General features: G+C 33.5%; 1 protein-coding gene across 1 annotated transcript in view; it reads left to right on the forward strand.

The window, feature by feature from the left end:
• PRPSAP2 (phosphoribosyl pyrophosphate synthetase associated protein 2) overlaps nt 1-17,849 on the forward strand; it is a 71,191-nt gene that overhangs the window by 21,847 nt on the left and 31,495 nt on the right. The window contains exons 5-7 of the mRNA XM_021004595.2: nt 3,350-3,416; nt 7,904-8,076; nt 12,261-12,376. Of these exons, the coding sequence (XP_020860254.1) occupies nt 3,350-3,416; nt 7,904-8,076; nt 12,261-12,376 (356 nt within the window). The remainder of the gene's footprint in view (nt 1-3,349; nt 3,417-7,903; nt 8,077-12,260; nt 12,377-17,849) is intronic.

The following is a 17,849-nucleotide window of genomic DNA, read 5'->3' on the forward strand; positions in this document are numbered from 1 at the left end:
CCTTTAATTTTATTTGGTAGTTTGTGGGAAGAGCTGTTGAAAGGGTTTTTTTTTGTTTTGTTTTTTAAAGCAGGAACTGACTTGATTGGGATTAGTATGTGACTAATTTGAGCCTCTCCATAGTCCTCAAAATAATCCCTGTAGCTAATTTTCCCACTTTACAGATGAGGAAACTGAAGTTTCAGTGATTTGCTCTGAATAAGTCAACTAGTATTTTTTTTTTAGTTACGTACATAAAGACAAACACAGCTATTAAACTAGAGTTGTGATTTGAACTTATGTCTTCCTGACTTCCAAGTGTAACACTTTGTTTCAGGTGCAGTCCTCTTGGGAGGCTTTGTGATAGTCCGCGTCAGAGATAAATAAGGGCCTGATTTAAAGTATTGGAAGTAGAGCACCACTATCCCCACCGCCACTCCCCTTCTGCTTTCTTGCCTCTTTTTGTGTGTCTTTCCCCTTTAGAATATAAACTTGTTGAGGGCAGGGACTGTTGGTTCTTTTTGTTGTATCCCTTTTTCTTAGCACTGTGCCTGGCACTTTGTAGGTGCTTAATAAATGTTGATTGGATTAGAAAACAAAGTAGAGATAAAGTGATTTTTCTGAGAGGACATTTACCTGACTTGGCAGCTAGTTGGTTATCAGTTGAGGGTAAAGGAGGAGACCCAAGATGAGGTTTTAAGACTGGTGACTAGGTCTCTAGGAAATGGCTTGTAAAATCTTGATTGCACATTGATACTTAAGCTTGTAAGGGAAACAAAGTGCCCAGAGGCAATAACTGATACTTTAAAATTAGTTTCATCGAAAGAACATTCTCAGCCAAGTAGGTAAACATAATAATCATAAGAAAGCCACAAACTCCAAGCAGTAGTTTGCTAAAAATACAGCATGTATTTATAGGTGAACAAAATATTTATTTTTCTCTTATGTTTTTACCACCCTCAGATCTTGTTTTTGCAATTTTCTGTGCAGTTAATATGTATGTTCTGATTGCTTCTTTGCTCTTCATCCTTTCATGTAAGTTTTTCTTTATATATTTCAAATTTGTCACTTTGTCTTACAGTAATATTCCATTACAGTGATATGCCATAGTTTAACCATATCTTAATATTAGGATTCAAAGCCTGCCTCTAGTTTTTCACTATTAACAAATAAAGCCATAATGAATACTGTTTTTGTTCAGTTCTGTTATTTCATTGGTATAGGAAACCCTCAGTGTGGAATTTCCTTTCATTGATGCAAATTACCCACTCAGTAATTTATAGCATTAGAGCATTTTCTGGAACACTGAGAAGGAGAAGGGGATAAGCATTTATATTGTTGTTCAGTCATTTTTTTCCAGTCATATCTGACTCTTCTTGACATCTTTGGGATTTTCTTGGCAGAGATACTGGATTGGTTTGTCATTTCCTTCTCTAGCTCATTTTACAGATGAGGAAACTGAGGCAAATAAAGTTAAATGATTTTCCCAAAGTCACACACCTAGTAAGTGTCTGAGGCCAGATTTGAACTCAGGAAGATAAGTATTTCTGCCTCCAGGCTCCAGGCCTGACACTATGCACTGTACCATCTGGCTACCCCAAGCAGGCACTATGCTTATGTACCTGGCACTATGCTAAATGCTTTATAAATAATATTTCATTTGATCCTCACAATAACCCTTCTAGGTAGTTGTTATTATCCTCATTTTTTAGTTGAAGAAACTGAAGCAAAAAGCGGTTGAGTGACTTGTCTAAGGTCACACAGCCAAGTGTGGAGGACAGATTTGAACTCCAGTCTTCCTGACCCCAGGTACTGTGCTCTATTTTCTGTGCCACTTAGCTTCTCCATGGTGACTTGCCCATGGTGACAAAGCCAATTGGTGTTTTAGAGACAGGATTTGAATCTAGATAGTGCTGACTTTAAGGCCAGTTCTGTGTCATGCTTCCTTTTACTTTTGTATATAGAAATTTTTTTCTCTCAGTAATATCCTTAATTTATGGCTGTAACATCACTTTATTAATGGGCATGCTCAATTTTATAATGCCTATTATGCTATACTTTCTTCCATAAGATTGTATCAATTCGTAATGTCACCAATAGTATATTGGAAAGTTTGTGGTTTTCCCCTACAACTCTTTTTGTGTGTCTTTCCCCTTTAGAATATAAACTTGTTGAGGGCAGGGACTGTTGGTTCTTTTTGTTGTATCCCTTTTTCTTAGCGCTGTGCTAAGTTACCATATCTAAGCACAGTTACCATATCTTATTGGTTCTACAGTGACTAGTTTTGGTCCGCTGGTTCAGGTAGACCTTAACATTCACCTGGAATATTGCAATAGCCTCTTGAAAGAGTATCCAGATTGGTTTTCCTACCTTATAGTTTACGCTTTCCATTGATGTTCCTAAAGAATAGGTTAGCTCCAGAGGCTCCTCTTTTTAGCATTTTAAAGTCCTTCATAGTCTTGCTCCAGAATGAGTTTACATTTTTTCTTGTTTATTATGAGTTGAACAATCATCAACAAACATACAAATTACAAAAAAAGATTTGTTTATGAAACAATGAACCTATCTCTTAGAATCACTACTCTATTTTAAGGTACAGCTCTCATTAGCTCTTTTAGGATGAGAGAGCTCCCTGATGTCTTACTTTTCAGCCCTCAGTGCTCGTTCCCTTCCTCCCTTAAATTCATTTGCATTTTGTATGTAGCATTATCAGTGTTATATTATTTCTCCCCAGCAGACTCTAAGCTTATTAAAAGCAAGGATTATTTTTTGTCTTTGTATCTCGGGCACCTAGCGCAGACCACTTGGGACCTCAAAATTGCTTATTCAGTGAATGAATACCTTTAAACAGATTTTGAGAGTTAGTAACAATTTGTGTAACATAGTAACTTTGATAACACTGTGAGATAACTGAATTTTTATATCCTGGAGGGTTTTCAGCGTTTTTCTGTTATGTAGCTAAGGGCATCATGATGTAATTAAGTAAAGGAGAAGAATTGTATGATCCTCTTTGTCAGAAGTGAAGAATCTTCTCTAAGGTGAACATGAGTAATTGAGTTAACAATCTTTTTCTCCTTCAGACTGTAGAAAAACAAAAGTGATTTCGGGATGGGGACTGGACTTCTGATTTCATTGATGTAGGGAATCCTTCCAGATGAGAAAACTTTGTATAAATCATATTGGCACATTCTTTGCAACATCATGTACCTAAATTTCCATTGTTTAATATCAATATTATGATAACAATAAGCCTGTGAATCATTTGTTATACTTATAATTTCTATGTTGTATAATAGAGACTAGTCCTGAGACTGTATTTTAAAAAATATTATTAAATTACTGTGTTGTTGGGATTTTTTTTTATAATTAGAAACAAGAGTTCAAATTCAAGAATCTGTCAGAGGAAAAGATGTTTTTATCATCCAAACTGTTTCAAAGTGAGTATTGACTGACCTACATGTTTTAATTACTGCTTTGTTTAGTGTTGCACAGTAATACTATAATAATAAGATTTGCATCTTAGAGGAATTATGACTTCTGTCTTAAGAGATGGGGGAAAGACTATTAAATACATTGGTGATATGTTATTTGCATTAAAAGGAGCTTACGTGCATTCTATTGAACTGTGTACTATAATTTTATATAAATGTTGTCTGGTTTTCTAATTTTCCAGTGTAGCATTATTAATTGGTTCAGGTATTTGGGGTGGTATTTACTAATTATAATGTAGCTCACTAATATCTCTTAGAATAAACAGCTAGACCCTGAAGATAAACAAGGTCATTTTATTCTGTCTTAAAAAGCAGAAATGAAAGCAACTGATTTCTTGTTTCTCATTTAAAATCATGTTTGCCTTAGCATTGGGAAAAGATTATGAAAGAATGTGTTGAAGCAGTTTACATTTCAATGTGTTGTTATACTTGATCCTTATTTTGGAATTGTTTTATGTCATCCCACATATAGTTATGGAAGACTGATTACATTGTTGAACCTGATAGTTTGACTTTGGAGTTTAAACCTACTATTTTGAAATGTTTATATGGGATAGTTCATTTAAATCCATTTTTCCTTTTTTGTTGTTCTTCTGAATACACATATATGCATGTCATAAGGTACCTTTTCATATGAATTGTGCCTTACTCAAAGCAATGATTTAAACAAAAAAGGCCTATTTAATGTTTCTTATTTATTTGCTGCATATTTGCTTCAAGTTCAGAAAATTGGGCATCTTATATATGAGTATATATGATATATTGAGTAATGTTGAATTTCTTCCTCATAAGGAAGAAATACTTCTATAAAGTAGTCTTTATGCCATTTTAGCTTATTTTTTTTATTTGTACCTGATTTTACATGTATAGGTATATATAGTAGAATCTTTATCCTGGCCTTTCAATCCTTTGGGTAAATTTCAGATATTTTTATTGTGTGTGAATAAAGCTATAAGCAGTATCTCTTGCTAATAGTCACATCCTTGAGATACTCTTTGAATGTGGTTTGATCCTACCATAAGCATACTATCCCTGGCCTAAATTTTTACTTCTTTACATTTGTGGTAATGCAGAACAACAGCTACCTCTTTAGGATAGACAAGGGTTCTTAATCTCTTACAGGAGGATTCAAGGGCAGGAAGCAATTGTCAGGAAATAGATAGCCTAGAACAGAGTTTTTTAGCCTTTTTGTGTTAGGAACTCCTTTGGAAGTTCGGTGAAAATTATGGATCCCTTCTCAGAATATTTTTAAATTCAAAAAATTAAATACATAGGATCACAAAGGAAACTGATTATATTGAAATAGTTATGTGTGTGTATTTTGGTGAGGCAATTGGGGTTAAGTGATTTGCCTACAGTCACACAGCTAGTAAGTGTAGTGTCTGAGGCCTGATTTGAACTGAGGCCCTCTGGACTTCAGGGCCAGTGCTCTATCCACTGCACCCATCTAGCTGCCTCTCAAAATATTTTTAAAAACGAGTTCATTGACACCAGATTAAGAACCAGAGGATAGGGAGACTGAAGATTACTGCCTCTTTGTACCTACTTTTCACTTCCTCTTTCCTAGTCATTGCTACAGAGGCAAGGTGCTGAGTTGGTAGTAGGAGTGGAACCCCCCTGTTTATGAGGCCCTTATATTTATGTAGCATGTATGTTGTCATATTGTTGTGTGAAGATTTGGCCATGTGACAGATGCAATAAAGAAAATAAACTGAATAAGAGCAACAAAAAAAAAAGACTCAGGCATTTTTGGAAGAACTGGGATTAGAACTCAAATCTTATGATGCCCAACCTGATGCTTTCTTCCTATGGTTATTTTTTTATCACTACTTTGTATTTATTAATATTTCCATATCTTTTTAGTATTTTCCTTTAAATTTAAGTTTGTTCTATCATTGTTAGTTTGGCTTTGCTTTTATTTTGTTTGATGTATTTATCCTGAAGTCAAAAACATCATTTTGTACCCTTTAATTTTCTTAATATATTCATTTCCTTTTGCAATCTTTCATGTTATCTTTTCTGCTGTTCTTAATCTAACACTGCTGATATAGCTGTTCTCATCTTTAAGTCCTCCTCTGAAAGCTTGCTTTGGCTTTTCTCAAAGATAAGCAAGGTTGCTATATAGATGGCTGTTCCTTATCCTGTGACATTTTCCCTTATGTTCTTTACTGAATTTTAGTTCTTCTGCTTATTCCTTAACCTACAACATTCTCCTTTGTGTTGTCTATATTTTTAAAAAATTGTTGTCCCCCAGGATCTTTCCTTCCATCTCCCCAGCCATCTCAGAAAACAAATAGTATTTTTTAAGACAAAAAAAAAGAAAGAAGAAGAGGAAAAAGTCAGCACAACTGATCAAATACTTTGAGGAAGTCTGAAAACTTGTACAATGTGTAACACCTATGGATCTCCCACTTCTGCAAAGGAGTGGGTTGGGAGTATCCTCTTGTATCTCTTCTTTTCAGCCATGTTTGTTCTTTATCATTTTTCAGCATTCAGAGTTTTATATATGCATATACATACACATACGTACATATGTGTATGTGCATTTGTTCTCCATTTACATAGGTATAGAAATCATGTATATTGTTTTCTGGCTCTGCTCATTTTACTCTGCAATAGTTCATATAGATCTTTCCATGCTTCTCTGTATTAATCACATTCATTTCTTGTAGCTCAATGATATTCCTTTACATTTATGTACCACAATTTTTTTAGCCATTCTCTAGTCAGTGGGCATCTACTTTGTTTCTAATTCATTCCAATCCCAGAAATGCTGCTATAAATATTTTGGTTTATGTGGGTACTTTCTTCTTATCAGTGATCTCCTTGAAGCCCAATAATAGGTCCAAGGTTTATAACCTTGGATGCTTTATTTGCATAATTCTAAATTGCTTTACAAAATGATTGTACTGATTCATAGCTTTACCAAAAATGCATCAGTGTGTCACAACTTCTTCCAGTGTTAACCATTTGTCATCTTTTGTCATCTTTGTCAAGTTGCAGGGTATGGGGAAAAAAAGTTCAAGATTGTTTTGATTTGTATTTCTCTTAATAGTGATTTGGAGCATTCTTTAATGTGGTTATTAATACTTTGCAGTTCTTTTGACCTCTTTTCTATTGGGGAATAACAACTAGTCTTATCTATATTTATTCATTGTTTACATATTCTATCAGGAAATGGGTACTCTTCCTATGTGGTATATTTATTATTTGTTTATTTAGCTTGGATACCCAACCCTTATCAGAGAAATTTGATACAATTTTTTTTTCCCACTTGACCACTTGCCTTATCTAGGTGCACTAATTTTGTCTGTGCAGAAGCTCTTTTACATGTTTATGTAAACAAAGTTATCCGTTTTATCTTTTTTTAATGGCCTCTATCCCTTTTTTAATCTTCTAGGGGATGTGGAAATAGGTATATACACTGTAGGTGGTGCTGTGAACTAGACTAGTTCTCCATTCTGTAGAGCAATTTGGAACAATGCCCAAAGTACTACAAAACTGTGCATACCGTTTCACTGAGCAGTATTGCTGTTTGTCTATACCCCAAGGAAGTCAAAGAAAAAGGAAAGGACCCATGTGTGCAAAAATATTTGTAATAGCTCTTTTTGTGGTGACAAAGAGTTGGAAAATGAAGGGATGCCCATAAGTTGGGGAATAGCTGAAGAAGTTAGGTATATGAATGTGGTGAGATACTGTTGTGCTATAAGAAATAATGTGGTTTCAGAAAAACTTGGAAAGACTTACATAAACTGACATAAAAGGGAAGTTACCAGAACAATCTACACAGTAACAGCAGTGTTGTAAAGATAATGAACTATGAAAGACTTAGTGGTAACTCTGATAAATACAGTGACCCACAACAACTCTGAAGGACTCATAATGTAAAATGCTATCTGCCTCCAGATAGAAAACTGATGGGACTCAGAATCCAAATTGAAGTATTTTTCCTTTCTTTATTTTTCTTGCTTTTCCCCCCTTGAAATATGGCTAATGTGCAAATATGTTTTGCACAGCTTCATATGTATAATGGATATCATAATTTTTGCCTTCTCAATGGGTGGTGGAGAGGTTGGAGGGAGAGAAAGAATTTGGAATTAAAATAAATGAGTAAATAAAAACATACATCTCTAACTCATATCTGTGAGAGGTATATGATCTGGCTTTTTTTCCTTATTTTTTCATAGTATGATCTTTAATCCACTTATTATGATCTTTGTATCCATTTAGATATATTGTAGAATATAGTGTGTAGTGTTGGTGTAAGACTAGTGCTTCCCAGTCTTTGTTTCTTTCTTATCTGTTAGAACTTAAGTCTCAGAATACTACTCTTTTAAGCAGCAATTTTTTGGTACTTTGTAACTGTGAAATATTAATAGATGTTTTATTGAATTTTAACATACAGATAAAAAACTAGACATCTTTTATTTCAGGGATGTGAATACCACAGTAATGGAACTCTTGATCATGGTGTATGCTTGTAAAACTTCCTGTGCCAAAAGCATTATTGGAGTGCTTCCCTATTTTCCATACAGCAAGCAGTGCAAAATGAGAAAAAGGGGCTCCATTGTTTCTAAGTTATTGGCTTCAATGATGTGCAAAGCTGGTAAGACCAGTGAATACTTGGTATTATTCTGGAGGGTTTTTTGGTTGTTGTTATCTTTATTTTCCATTTATTAAACATTTATATGGACTTTATTGGAACAGAACAAAAGATAATGAAATAGTCATATTAACACATTTCAAAGTAATAATAATAATAAAGGATTTTCTTTTCAAAAAAGTGAACAAAATATTACATAACATACAAAATTCTTCTGCTTTCCTCACCACTTAAATAGCTTTATGAACAACAAAGGAAAGAAAATACTTAATGTAGTGGAAAAAGGCATATAAAGATAATTCTTTTTTAAATTATTATTTAAGTGTCTTTTCTTTTTAAATTTTGAGTTCCAAATTATCTCCCTTCCACTCTTTCACTCCTTCAGATTTTACTAGATGTTGGAATCAGTTAATCCAGAGTCTTGGTTAGCCAGGCCTAATGGATGGTATAACACATAATTCAGTACTTTGGCTTTGTTTCGCTTCCTTTCCTGTGTGTCCCATTTATAGAAGTTATTAAATGATGTAATAGATCATTTGACTTCTACCTTTTCCCTTCAAATCAGTGCGTTCAATGAGCATCTATTTGGCAGTAAAGGAAAGATCAAAGAGTAGAAAGAACAGAAACATACTAACTTCAAAGCATTTATTTTTACACTTTCATGTTATACAGTTTTACCTGGTTTCTCTTAAACCAGACTGTTTTTTCTTCTATCCCATTTTCTTCTCTCTATTTTTATCTTGTCACTCCTCAAAATTCTGTTTTGCTTCTAACCACAGCCTCCCTTAATCTGTCCTCCTTTTTATCATTCTCCACCCCCCACCATCCCTTTGTCCTATCTCTTTCCCTTTCTATTTTCCTATTGAGTAAATTACATCTTTATACATAACTGAATGTGAATATATGAATTCTGAGTGTGAATTCTTCCCTCTGAATGAGGGAATGAGAATAAGTAAGCATTGCCCTCCACCATACCCCCCTCCCCATTTTTCTCTCCATTGTAAAAGCTCTTCCTTGTACATCTCTTTTATGTGAGAAAAATTTCCCCATTCCACTTCTCTCTTCGCCCTTCTCCCAGTGCATCACACTTTCTTGTTTTGGGGGAGAACATTCCAACATAATTGACTCACATCCATGCTCTCTATGTAAAATGCCTTTTAACTGCCCTAATAATGATAAAATTCTTAGAAGTTACGTGTATCATCTTCCCATGTAGGAATGTAAACAGTTTAACTTTATTGAGACTCTTAAGATTACTCTTTCATGTTTACCTTTTTATTCTTCTCTTGAGTTCTGCGTTTGAATGTCGTATTTTCTGTTTAGCTCTGATCTTTTATCAGGAGTACTTGAAAATCCTCTATTTCATTAAATATCCTTTTTTTCCCCCCAGAAGAATTATATTCAGTTTTGCTGGGTAGGTTATTCTTGGTAGTTCCTTAGCCTTCTGGAACATCATATTCAAAGCCCTCTGCTCCTGTTAGAAGCTGCTAAATCTTGTGTTATCCTGACTATGGCTCCATGGTATTTAAATTGTTTCTTTCTGGCTGTTTGAAGTATTGAAGAAGTGAGCTCTGGAATTTGTCTATAATATTCCTGGGATTTTTCATTTTAGGATCTCTTTTAGGAAGTGAATGGTGGATTCTTTCAATTTCTGTTTTACCCTCTGTATCTAAGATAGTGGGGCAATTTTCCTTGATAATTTCGTGAAATATGATGTTTAGACTCTTTCTTTGATCATGGTTTTCAGGTAATCCAGTAATCCTTAAATTATCTCTCCTGGATCTATTTTCTAGGTCATTTTTTTCCCCTAATGAGATATTTCACATTTTCTTCTAGTTTTTCATTCTTTTGATTTTGTTTTATTGTTCTTAAAATCTCATGGAGTCATTCATTAGCTTCCACTTGCCCAATTATAATTTTTAAGGAATTATTTTCTTCAGTGAGATTTTGTACCTTTTTTTTTGGCCATTTCTTTTTTTTAAGGAGTTCTTTTCTTTGGTGAATTTTTGTGCTTTTCCATTTGAGCTATTCTGCTTTTTAGGAACTTCTTTTCTTCAGTGAATTTTTGTGCCTCTTTTACCATTAGGCCAATTCTGTTTTTTAAAGTGTTATTTTCTTTAGGGTTTTTTTGTGCCTTTTTAAAAACCAAGCTATTAATTATCTTTTCATAATTTTCTTGCATCACTTTCATTTCTTTTCCCAGTTTTTCTTCTGCCACTCTTAACTCTTTAACTCTTACAGAAATTCTTCGCAACAAAAGTAGGATTTTTCTTTGAGGCTTTGATTGTAACTGTTTTCACATTGTTGTCTTCTTCCTATGTCTTGGTCTTCCCAGCCACCATGGTTATTTTTTATGGCCAAATTCTTTTTTTGTTGTTGGCTTATTTTTCCAGCCTATTTCTTGACTTTGAACTTTATATTAAAGTTGGGTTCTGCTGACCTTGGGGGTAGAAGGAACCACATGCCAAACTTCAGGCTTTTTTGTGCTGCTGTTTTCAGAGGTAATTTTTGGTGCTTCCATGGTAGTGTGATGCAAGGAAAAGTGTACTCACAGCTCTCCTGGTCTGTGTTTTGGTCTTTACCCAGAAAAGGCCCTTGCTGTCACAGGTGCTACCTCTCCTCTGCTGTGGAACTGTGACTGACCCCTACCACTCCTCTCCTCCCTAGAACTACGGAAGGCCAATAGAGTTGCCAATCAGTGCCAGTTGTACCCAGTGCCAACAAAAGATCCTCTGTAAACTCTCTCTGACCAGTTGTCCAACCCCCTTAGTGTCTCTGGGCTGAGAGCTCCAGACAGGCCTCCTCTCCAGTGTCACACACAAACTTCTCCTGACCTCCTAAGCTTTCTTAGGCTGGAAAAATGTCTCACTCTGACCTTTTGTTGGCTCTGGTGCTCCAAAATTTGATTTGGGGTGTTATTTTAAAGTTGTTTGGAGGAGAATGTTGAGAGAGTTCAGCTGGGTTGCCTCTAATTCTGCCACCCCGTACAAAGACACTTCTTAAGTATCATATCATCATCATATCATATTATATCATATATATTATGGCCAACACTTGATGATACCATTTCCCCATTTGAGTGATTGAAGTCTTCTAGAAGGTAGAATTATTTTCTTTGTGCTCCTTCTTGTGCTCCTATCATTTTCTTTTTATACTTTCTGTGTTAAAATTGTATCTTGTTTTGGTTCCCCTGACTACTTCTAGTCAGTAGGAAGTTTATACTTAGCCAATATAAAAGTGGCAGTAGCAGGAAATAAGATTGCAGAGGGGAATCTGGAAGTAATGTACAAAATGTGCAAAAGATCAAAGGAGCACGATTTACAAATTGTATCATATTAACCAAAATATACATCCTAATAGTATGTGTTGAATCAGCAGAAGCCATCTAGATGCTGCTGTGGAGGTTTTTTCATTGTGTGATATGTAAATCTTAGACAAGTTCCAGACTAGCAGAATACCAAAAGGTGTTAATAATTTTGAGATGGTATAGACATATTAAAATAAAATTTTACTGACAATTTTGTAATGATTTGGATATGTTAATGAACTAATAACCATAAGGTGGCACAGAAAAAAGATTTAGTCTGTTTCCTAAAAAATTCTGTAAAAATGATACCTCATACTTCTGCTGTCCCCCACCCTCAAGCATTTTTACTTCTCCATTGGATCCATGTTGCCTAGTGCTCCCAACCCTAATCCTTGGTTACATGAGTGATTAAATGCCTCTCTTTCTCCCCATTCTCTTCCCCATGCTGCCTGGCTCCCTTCGCCATCCCATCTGCCTTTCTGTACCCCTTTCACACTTGTCTTTGTACCCTCTGTGCCTAAAGTGAGATTACCATCATGGGTTTTCCTGGCAAGTGCCTAAAGAACTGGGCATGCCTGTCCCCTATTTCATAAATTAATTATCAATTCATTCCCACTCTGCTAGTTATCAATGCATATACATTCTTTAAGAGAGCACCTGGGAATGAGGTCCATTTAATAGTGTTTGGTAACATATTTTTCTTTCAGAATTGACCTTTGAAATGACTCTTATGTAGTTTATTATGAAAACTATAGGGCAAAAAGTTTGTAATGATATGATTATTAATCATTTTCCTTAATATTGTTAAATTTTTTTACGTGAAAGAAATGTCTATTATACTATCTAAAAGGAAAAAAATATGCCTGCTTTATTTTCAAAGGTTTGACTCACCTCATCACCATGGATTTACATCAGAAAGAAATACAAGGCTTCTTCAATATTCCTGTTGATAATCTGAGAGCTTCTCCATTCTTATTACAGTACATTCAAGAAGAGGTGAGTTAGCCTAAACTTCATTATTCTTTTAGAAAAATATTATCTTTAAAGTTGAAGGCTAAGTTTTAACGTTCTCTGGGTTATTATACTCTACCTGTTGGAAACAAAATATGACATGTTATGTTGGAGTACTTATCTGTTCTAAAGTTTTTCATTAAAATTGACCTTTTTGACCTGATTTTTTTAAAAAAAGTATCCTAGATTTTATACATTTCATTAGCCATTTTATTCTTTACTAATCATATCTTTTAACTTTTTATTTCCATGTGGAATTTTTAGAGTACATGTTTAAGACCACAATTTTTCACAAATTTCTGATTACAGGTAAAATCATTTGACTCTTCAGGAATAGAAAATCTTTTCCCTCTTGAGTGTTAGTAACCCACAGAGAAAATTTGATGTAAAGCTTCATTTATGAATATCAGTTTACGTTTTTTAATTGTTTGGGGGGGAGAATGGTCTTTAAACTTTGATAATAAAGGGGAAAGTAAAATTAATACAAGAAATAATAGAAACGTTCTTTTTCTTTATCATTGCCAACTAGCAGAAGGGAAAGAAAGGATAAAAAAAGGATACTGGGAGAGAGATGGACATATAAGAAAACATAAAGACAAAGATGGAAAGAGATGTGTAAAAAGGAGAAACAAATATTAAGATACACTTAAACGTGCAACATTAATTCACATTTATATTGTGCTTTAAAGTTTACAGAATATTTTCCTTACAGCTGCCCTGTGAGTTAGTACAATTATTATCCCTGTTTTATACATAGATGAGAAATCTGAGGCCCAGAAAGGATGAGTCATTTGTCCATGGTTGTTAGACAGCTCGTAAGTGTCAAAGTCAGGACTTGAACACAAATCTCCTGATAACGTGTCCTGACTTGGTTCCTCTCAGATACAGTTTCATAGAGTGGCATCTCCATCTTGTAGCCTTCTTGGATGCTGCTGTTAAGCACTTAAAGCTAAGTTGTGTTTTGGTAACTGGAAATAATCATACATTTTGGTATTTGCCTGTGGAACCAAATGAAATTAAGTAGAGAGGGCTTATTACTCATCAGTGGAAAAATCACCTCCCAAAATCCAGTAGTAAGTTTTTCTGAAGCAAGAAATGTTTCTGATGTTTTATAGATTCATGGCTACTGTGCAGGCTGTTTTCTTGATTAAAGCTGTCTTGTTTGTGGTGTTGAACCAGGATGTGACAAGCTTAAATTTACCTTTGATGTTATGGGCTATAGAAGTTCCTGTTTCAAGAAGTTATAAATTGGGGGCAGCTAGGTGGTGCAGTGGATAGATCACAGGCCTTGAAGTCAGGAGGACCTGAGTTCAAATCTGGCCTCAGACCAAACACTTGACCCTTACTAGCTGTGTGACCGTGGGCAAGTCATTTAATCCTGATTACCTCACCAAAAAAAAAAGAAGAGGAAGTTATAAATTAAGGTGAAATTTGAAATTTTTATCTTGAGCTAGATAACATTTAATCTAAATATGAAATACAGAGTGTCATAAAAGTTTTAGTGGAGTTTTAAGTGACTAAGACTGAGTACTAAGAATTTTGGGACACCATGTATTACTACATTTAATGCAAATAGAGATGTTCCTAAAAATAGTTTGTCATTTGACTCAGATTTTCTGATATGTAATTTGAAAATTGTTCCTCATTTCTGATTTCTGTTTGATGGTGGTTCCTAATATTTTCTCTTAGTATAATGATCCATAAATATGGTCTTAGTAAGGTCTTAAGATTACTGTTAGGTCCTGTAAAAGCTTAGTAATTGAGGAAATATTGTGAATTTTTGTGATTATTTTATTTTCCATTTTAGTCAATATTTGCAGATTTTATGTAGTTTAGTTTTCATCTGTCAAAACTTCTAAAATTGGAAGTATATCTGTTTAAATTTCTTTTTAAAAAGAAGATAGGTATTGGTAGCTCATACTTAGATATATTTTTCTCTTAAAATTAATGTAAACAATATTAAACACTCATCCATCCAACCAATTATACTTGCTTTGCAGTTATTTACATATAAATATTTCAGTAAATGAAGCATCTTAACTTTTTACTCATTCCCTTTTTACTCAGTCTCTTATTGCATTTCTTTGTTCCCACTTTTACCTTCATGTGCTTATGGTTAAGCATTTTTTCAAGTGATTATTGACAATTTATTTCCTTTTTGGGTGGGGAGGGTAAACTCATATCCCTGGATCATTTACTATTTAGGACTGTGTTTATCTTTTTACTTTTTTAGCAGTGTGATGCCATAAAATTTTTAATCTTTCAAATTTGCCATAAATGTTTTGCAATCCATTATCTTTGTCTTAATTATGTTGGTTTTTTTAAATATAATTAAAACCGTCTGTTTTGTTCTTAATGATCTCTTCTGTTTATCTAATAAAATGAGTCATCTCCCTTCTTTGAGATAAATCCATTATTCCATTTTATTCACTATTTTTTGGTTTTTGCACCACTTAATTTTCCTATGATCTTGCTACCTTCCTCCTTACAAAATGCCATACTAAATAACAAAAAAAAAATTTTAAGATTAAAAAAAGGAAAAGGAAGGAGAGGAAAAGATGAAGAGGGACTGAAACCTAATTTTGAAAAGTAGTTATAAATTTTTCTCAGGGTTATGTATAACATACATAAACACACAGATACGCAGATAGCTTTATATATGTGTGTGTGTATATATATGCACACACACACATAGATAATGTCCATTTATATGAAATGAGAAAGCATAGAATGTTTTTGCATATAATCTACATATAAGTGATGTTATCATTGGTTACAGATGGTTCCAGAAGTTATTCATTACTGAGATTTTCTCATCTCCCTTCCTTTTCATTGATTTCTCCACAGGCTGGTATCAGAAACGGGCAAAAGGTAGGGAATAGAGAGAAGGAAGAGTCAGGCATAGTGAGGGTTCAGACCTTTTGTTGTACTAAAAATATAACCCCCTATGCTATAGTTTAAAAGGAGATTACTATATAATATTTATCTTGTTTATAAATTCCCTTTGTATAGGTACCACATATTATATTTTATATCTTATGGGAACAGGACAAAAATTTGGTTGATATTTTTTTAAATGGGCATATTTTTTAAAAAAATGTTAGCAGTCCTTCATAAGGCATTTTTTCTAACATAGTAATTCTACTTCCTCAGCCTGTCTACAGAGTACTTCATCAAATCTAGACATTAAATGTAAAGGCTTAATCAGAAATTGCAGCTGTCAGCCCAGTTAGAGAAATAGAACCCTACTTTTTCATTTATTTCTTCCTTGGTTTTAGTAGAGTGATAGGGAGAGGATTTGGGGCTATTTAGAAGCTGACATACTGATTAAGGATAATAGAATCAAAAGTGAGTCTGTAGTTACTTAACATAGAAATTAGCCAGCATATCCAGCTCAGGATGACTCTGAGTCATCAAAAAGATCATATTGTATCTGCTGTGTGTTGTATAAGGTAGGGAATTGTATAATGCATTTTAGGAAGAATTTTATTAAAAGTAGCTAGTTTCACCATAGTTTAACACATAAAGGGATACATTCTTATTTTCCAGATAACTGACTGTTAACTAGTATACTTCGTTTCCAACAATGTAGAATAAATAAGGTGGTGTTTTATCTTTCTATTTATTTGTGTAGTAGAGTTAAGCTCTTGTTTAACAAGGTCTGGGTTTTATAAATATATTTGGTGAAATCATATTTAGTCTTTTCATAAATTAATTATATGATTCATTAAAACTCCAAGACTTAATGATTTAGAGTAGCAGTGAAATACTTTCAATTAGTAAAAAATCTGAGCTGTAGAACCATATTATTTAAAGGAATAAATTTCACTTCAAATATATGATAATTTGAAAGTGGCTCACAATATGTTCTTAAGTCTTGCCAGATTTATTTTTAATAAGTAATATTTTATGATGAGCATATTGATTGTATATGACTTGATTCTGTTGAAGTAGTTTTAAAAATGTTTTTATGAAGCAATTTTTCTTAAAGCATTCTCTAATATGCTTTTATTAAAGTAGTCTTATAGAAAAACTTGTTAAAATTAAAACTCAGTATTTACAGTAATGTTTTTAAATGTGACTGTCAGCTCATCAATGATACCCTAAGTCCTATTTAGATACCTTTTAATTTTATATTCACATGTAAATATAACCATTTGTAGTCAGAATATACTGTACTCCTAGTTCTTTTCTTCATGTTATTTTGTATAGCTCTTTGTTTTCCTCATTTGGTATTCTTAATATTACAATGTTTTGATTAAATTCAAGTTATTGAATTTTTTTCATGATACATAGAAAACCAATTTGGCCTGAATTTAACAAGTTAGCAGGAACTCTGAATTCATGGACTCAAAGTGACAAACTGCAAAATGGATTTTTACCAGGATGTTTTATGTTGTTCTAAACAAAAGATAAAGACAGTGATCTTAATGACATTTTCTCATTGTCCCTCAGTGTCCTGCTTTATACAGGGATAGTGAGAGACTGCATGCACACGCGCACACATGCACACACACATTTATATATGAATGTATGTATGTGTGTGTGATAAATATATGGATGTTAACACAGTTTCTTATTTTATATGTTCACATACCTAATATATATCTTTTTACTGGATACACACACACACACACACACACACACACACACACACACGATGTACCTTTTCCCGCTGGCCATTATCTAATCATTGGGTAGCTATCAATTGAAGTTACTTGCCATTAGTAAATCTGTTAATACCTAAAATATAGATGCAGTTTATAAAATATTTTTGTCACTTTATTTTAACTCTCTTCTCATCATCGTGATTATGAACCTTCAGTGTTTGTTTCAGGCAGTATATTTAAGGGGTTGTGTCAAATAATGTTAAGTAAATCCTGTTTGATATATATAGCTTATCACTTATTTAAAAGTTTTTTAATATTTAAAACTGTAGACTTTATTACATTAATAGCTCTTTTGGAGGTCTCATAAGTTAGGTAATTGCTGTGAAGAAAGCACTTTAAGCAATATAAATGTAACTTGTTACTTATCATGGAGGCTCTACATACAAATTAATTTGCCCCATAGGTGCCCCAAGGGCTACCATTTTATATATTTTCTTTGTCTATGCATGCTTAGTGAAATATCAAAATCAGTTAAACTATTATTCATATAAATCTATACTTAGGTTTAATTTTTTTCCAGAGTATATTAGAACAGTTGTCAAAATTTGCATATAGAGTTAAATGAGTGTTGAGAATTTGTGGTATTATAAAATTTGCACACAGAGTTTTGACAGTTGCTAGAAAGCATGAGAATCTTGCTTTAACTAGATGAATGCTTATATCCTATTAAATATGTCTAATTCCTTCTGTTTTTATACTAGTTTAATGTTTTGAACAACTTTTGTCGATAGTGAAGTGAAAGGTTCTTATGGCATCAGCCATGGCCAGAGCAGAAATTCCAGAGTTAG

The sequence above is a fragment of the Phascolarctos cinereus genome, unplaced genomic scaffold (assembly GCF_003287225.1).
Source record: "Phascolarctos cinereus isolate Bilbo 61053 unplaced genomic scaffold, phaCin_HiC Scaffold_4;HRSCAF=312, whole genome shotgun sequence".
NCBI lineage: Eukaryota > Metazoa > Chordata > Mammalia > Diprotodontia > Phascolarctidae > Phascolarctos > Phascolarctos cinereus.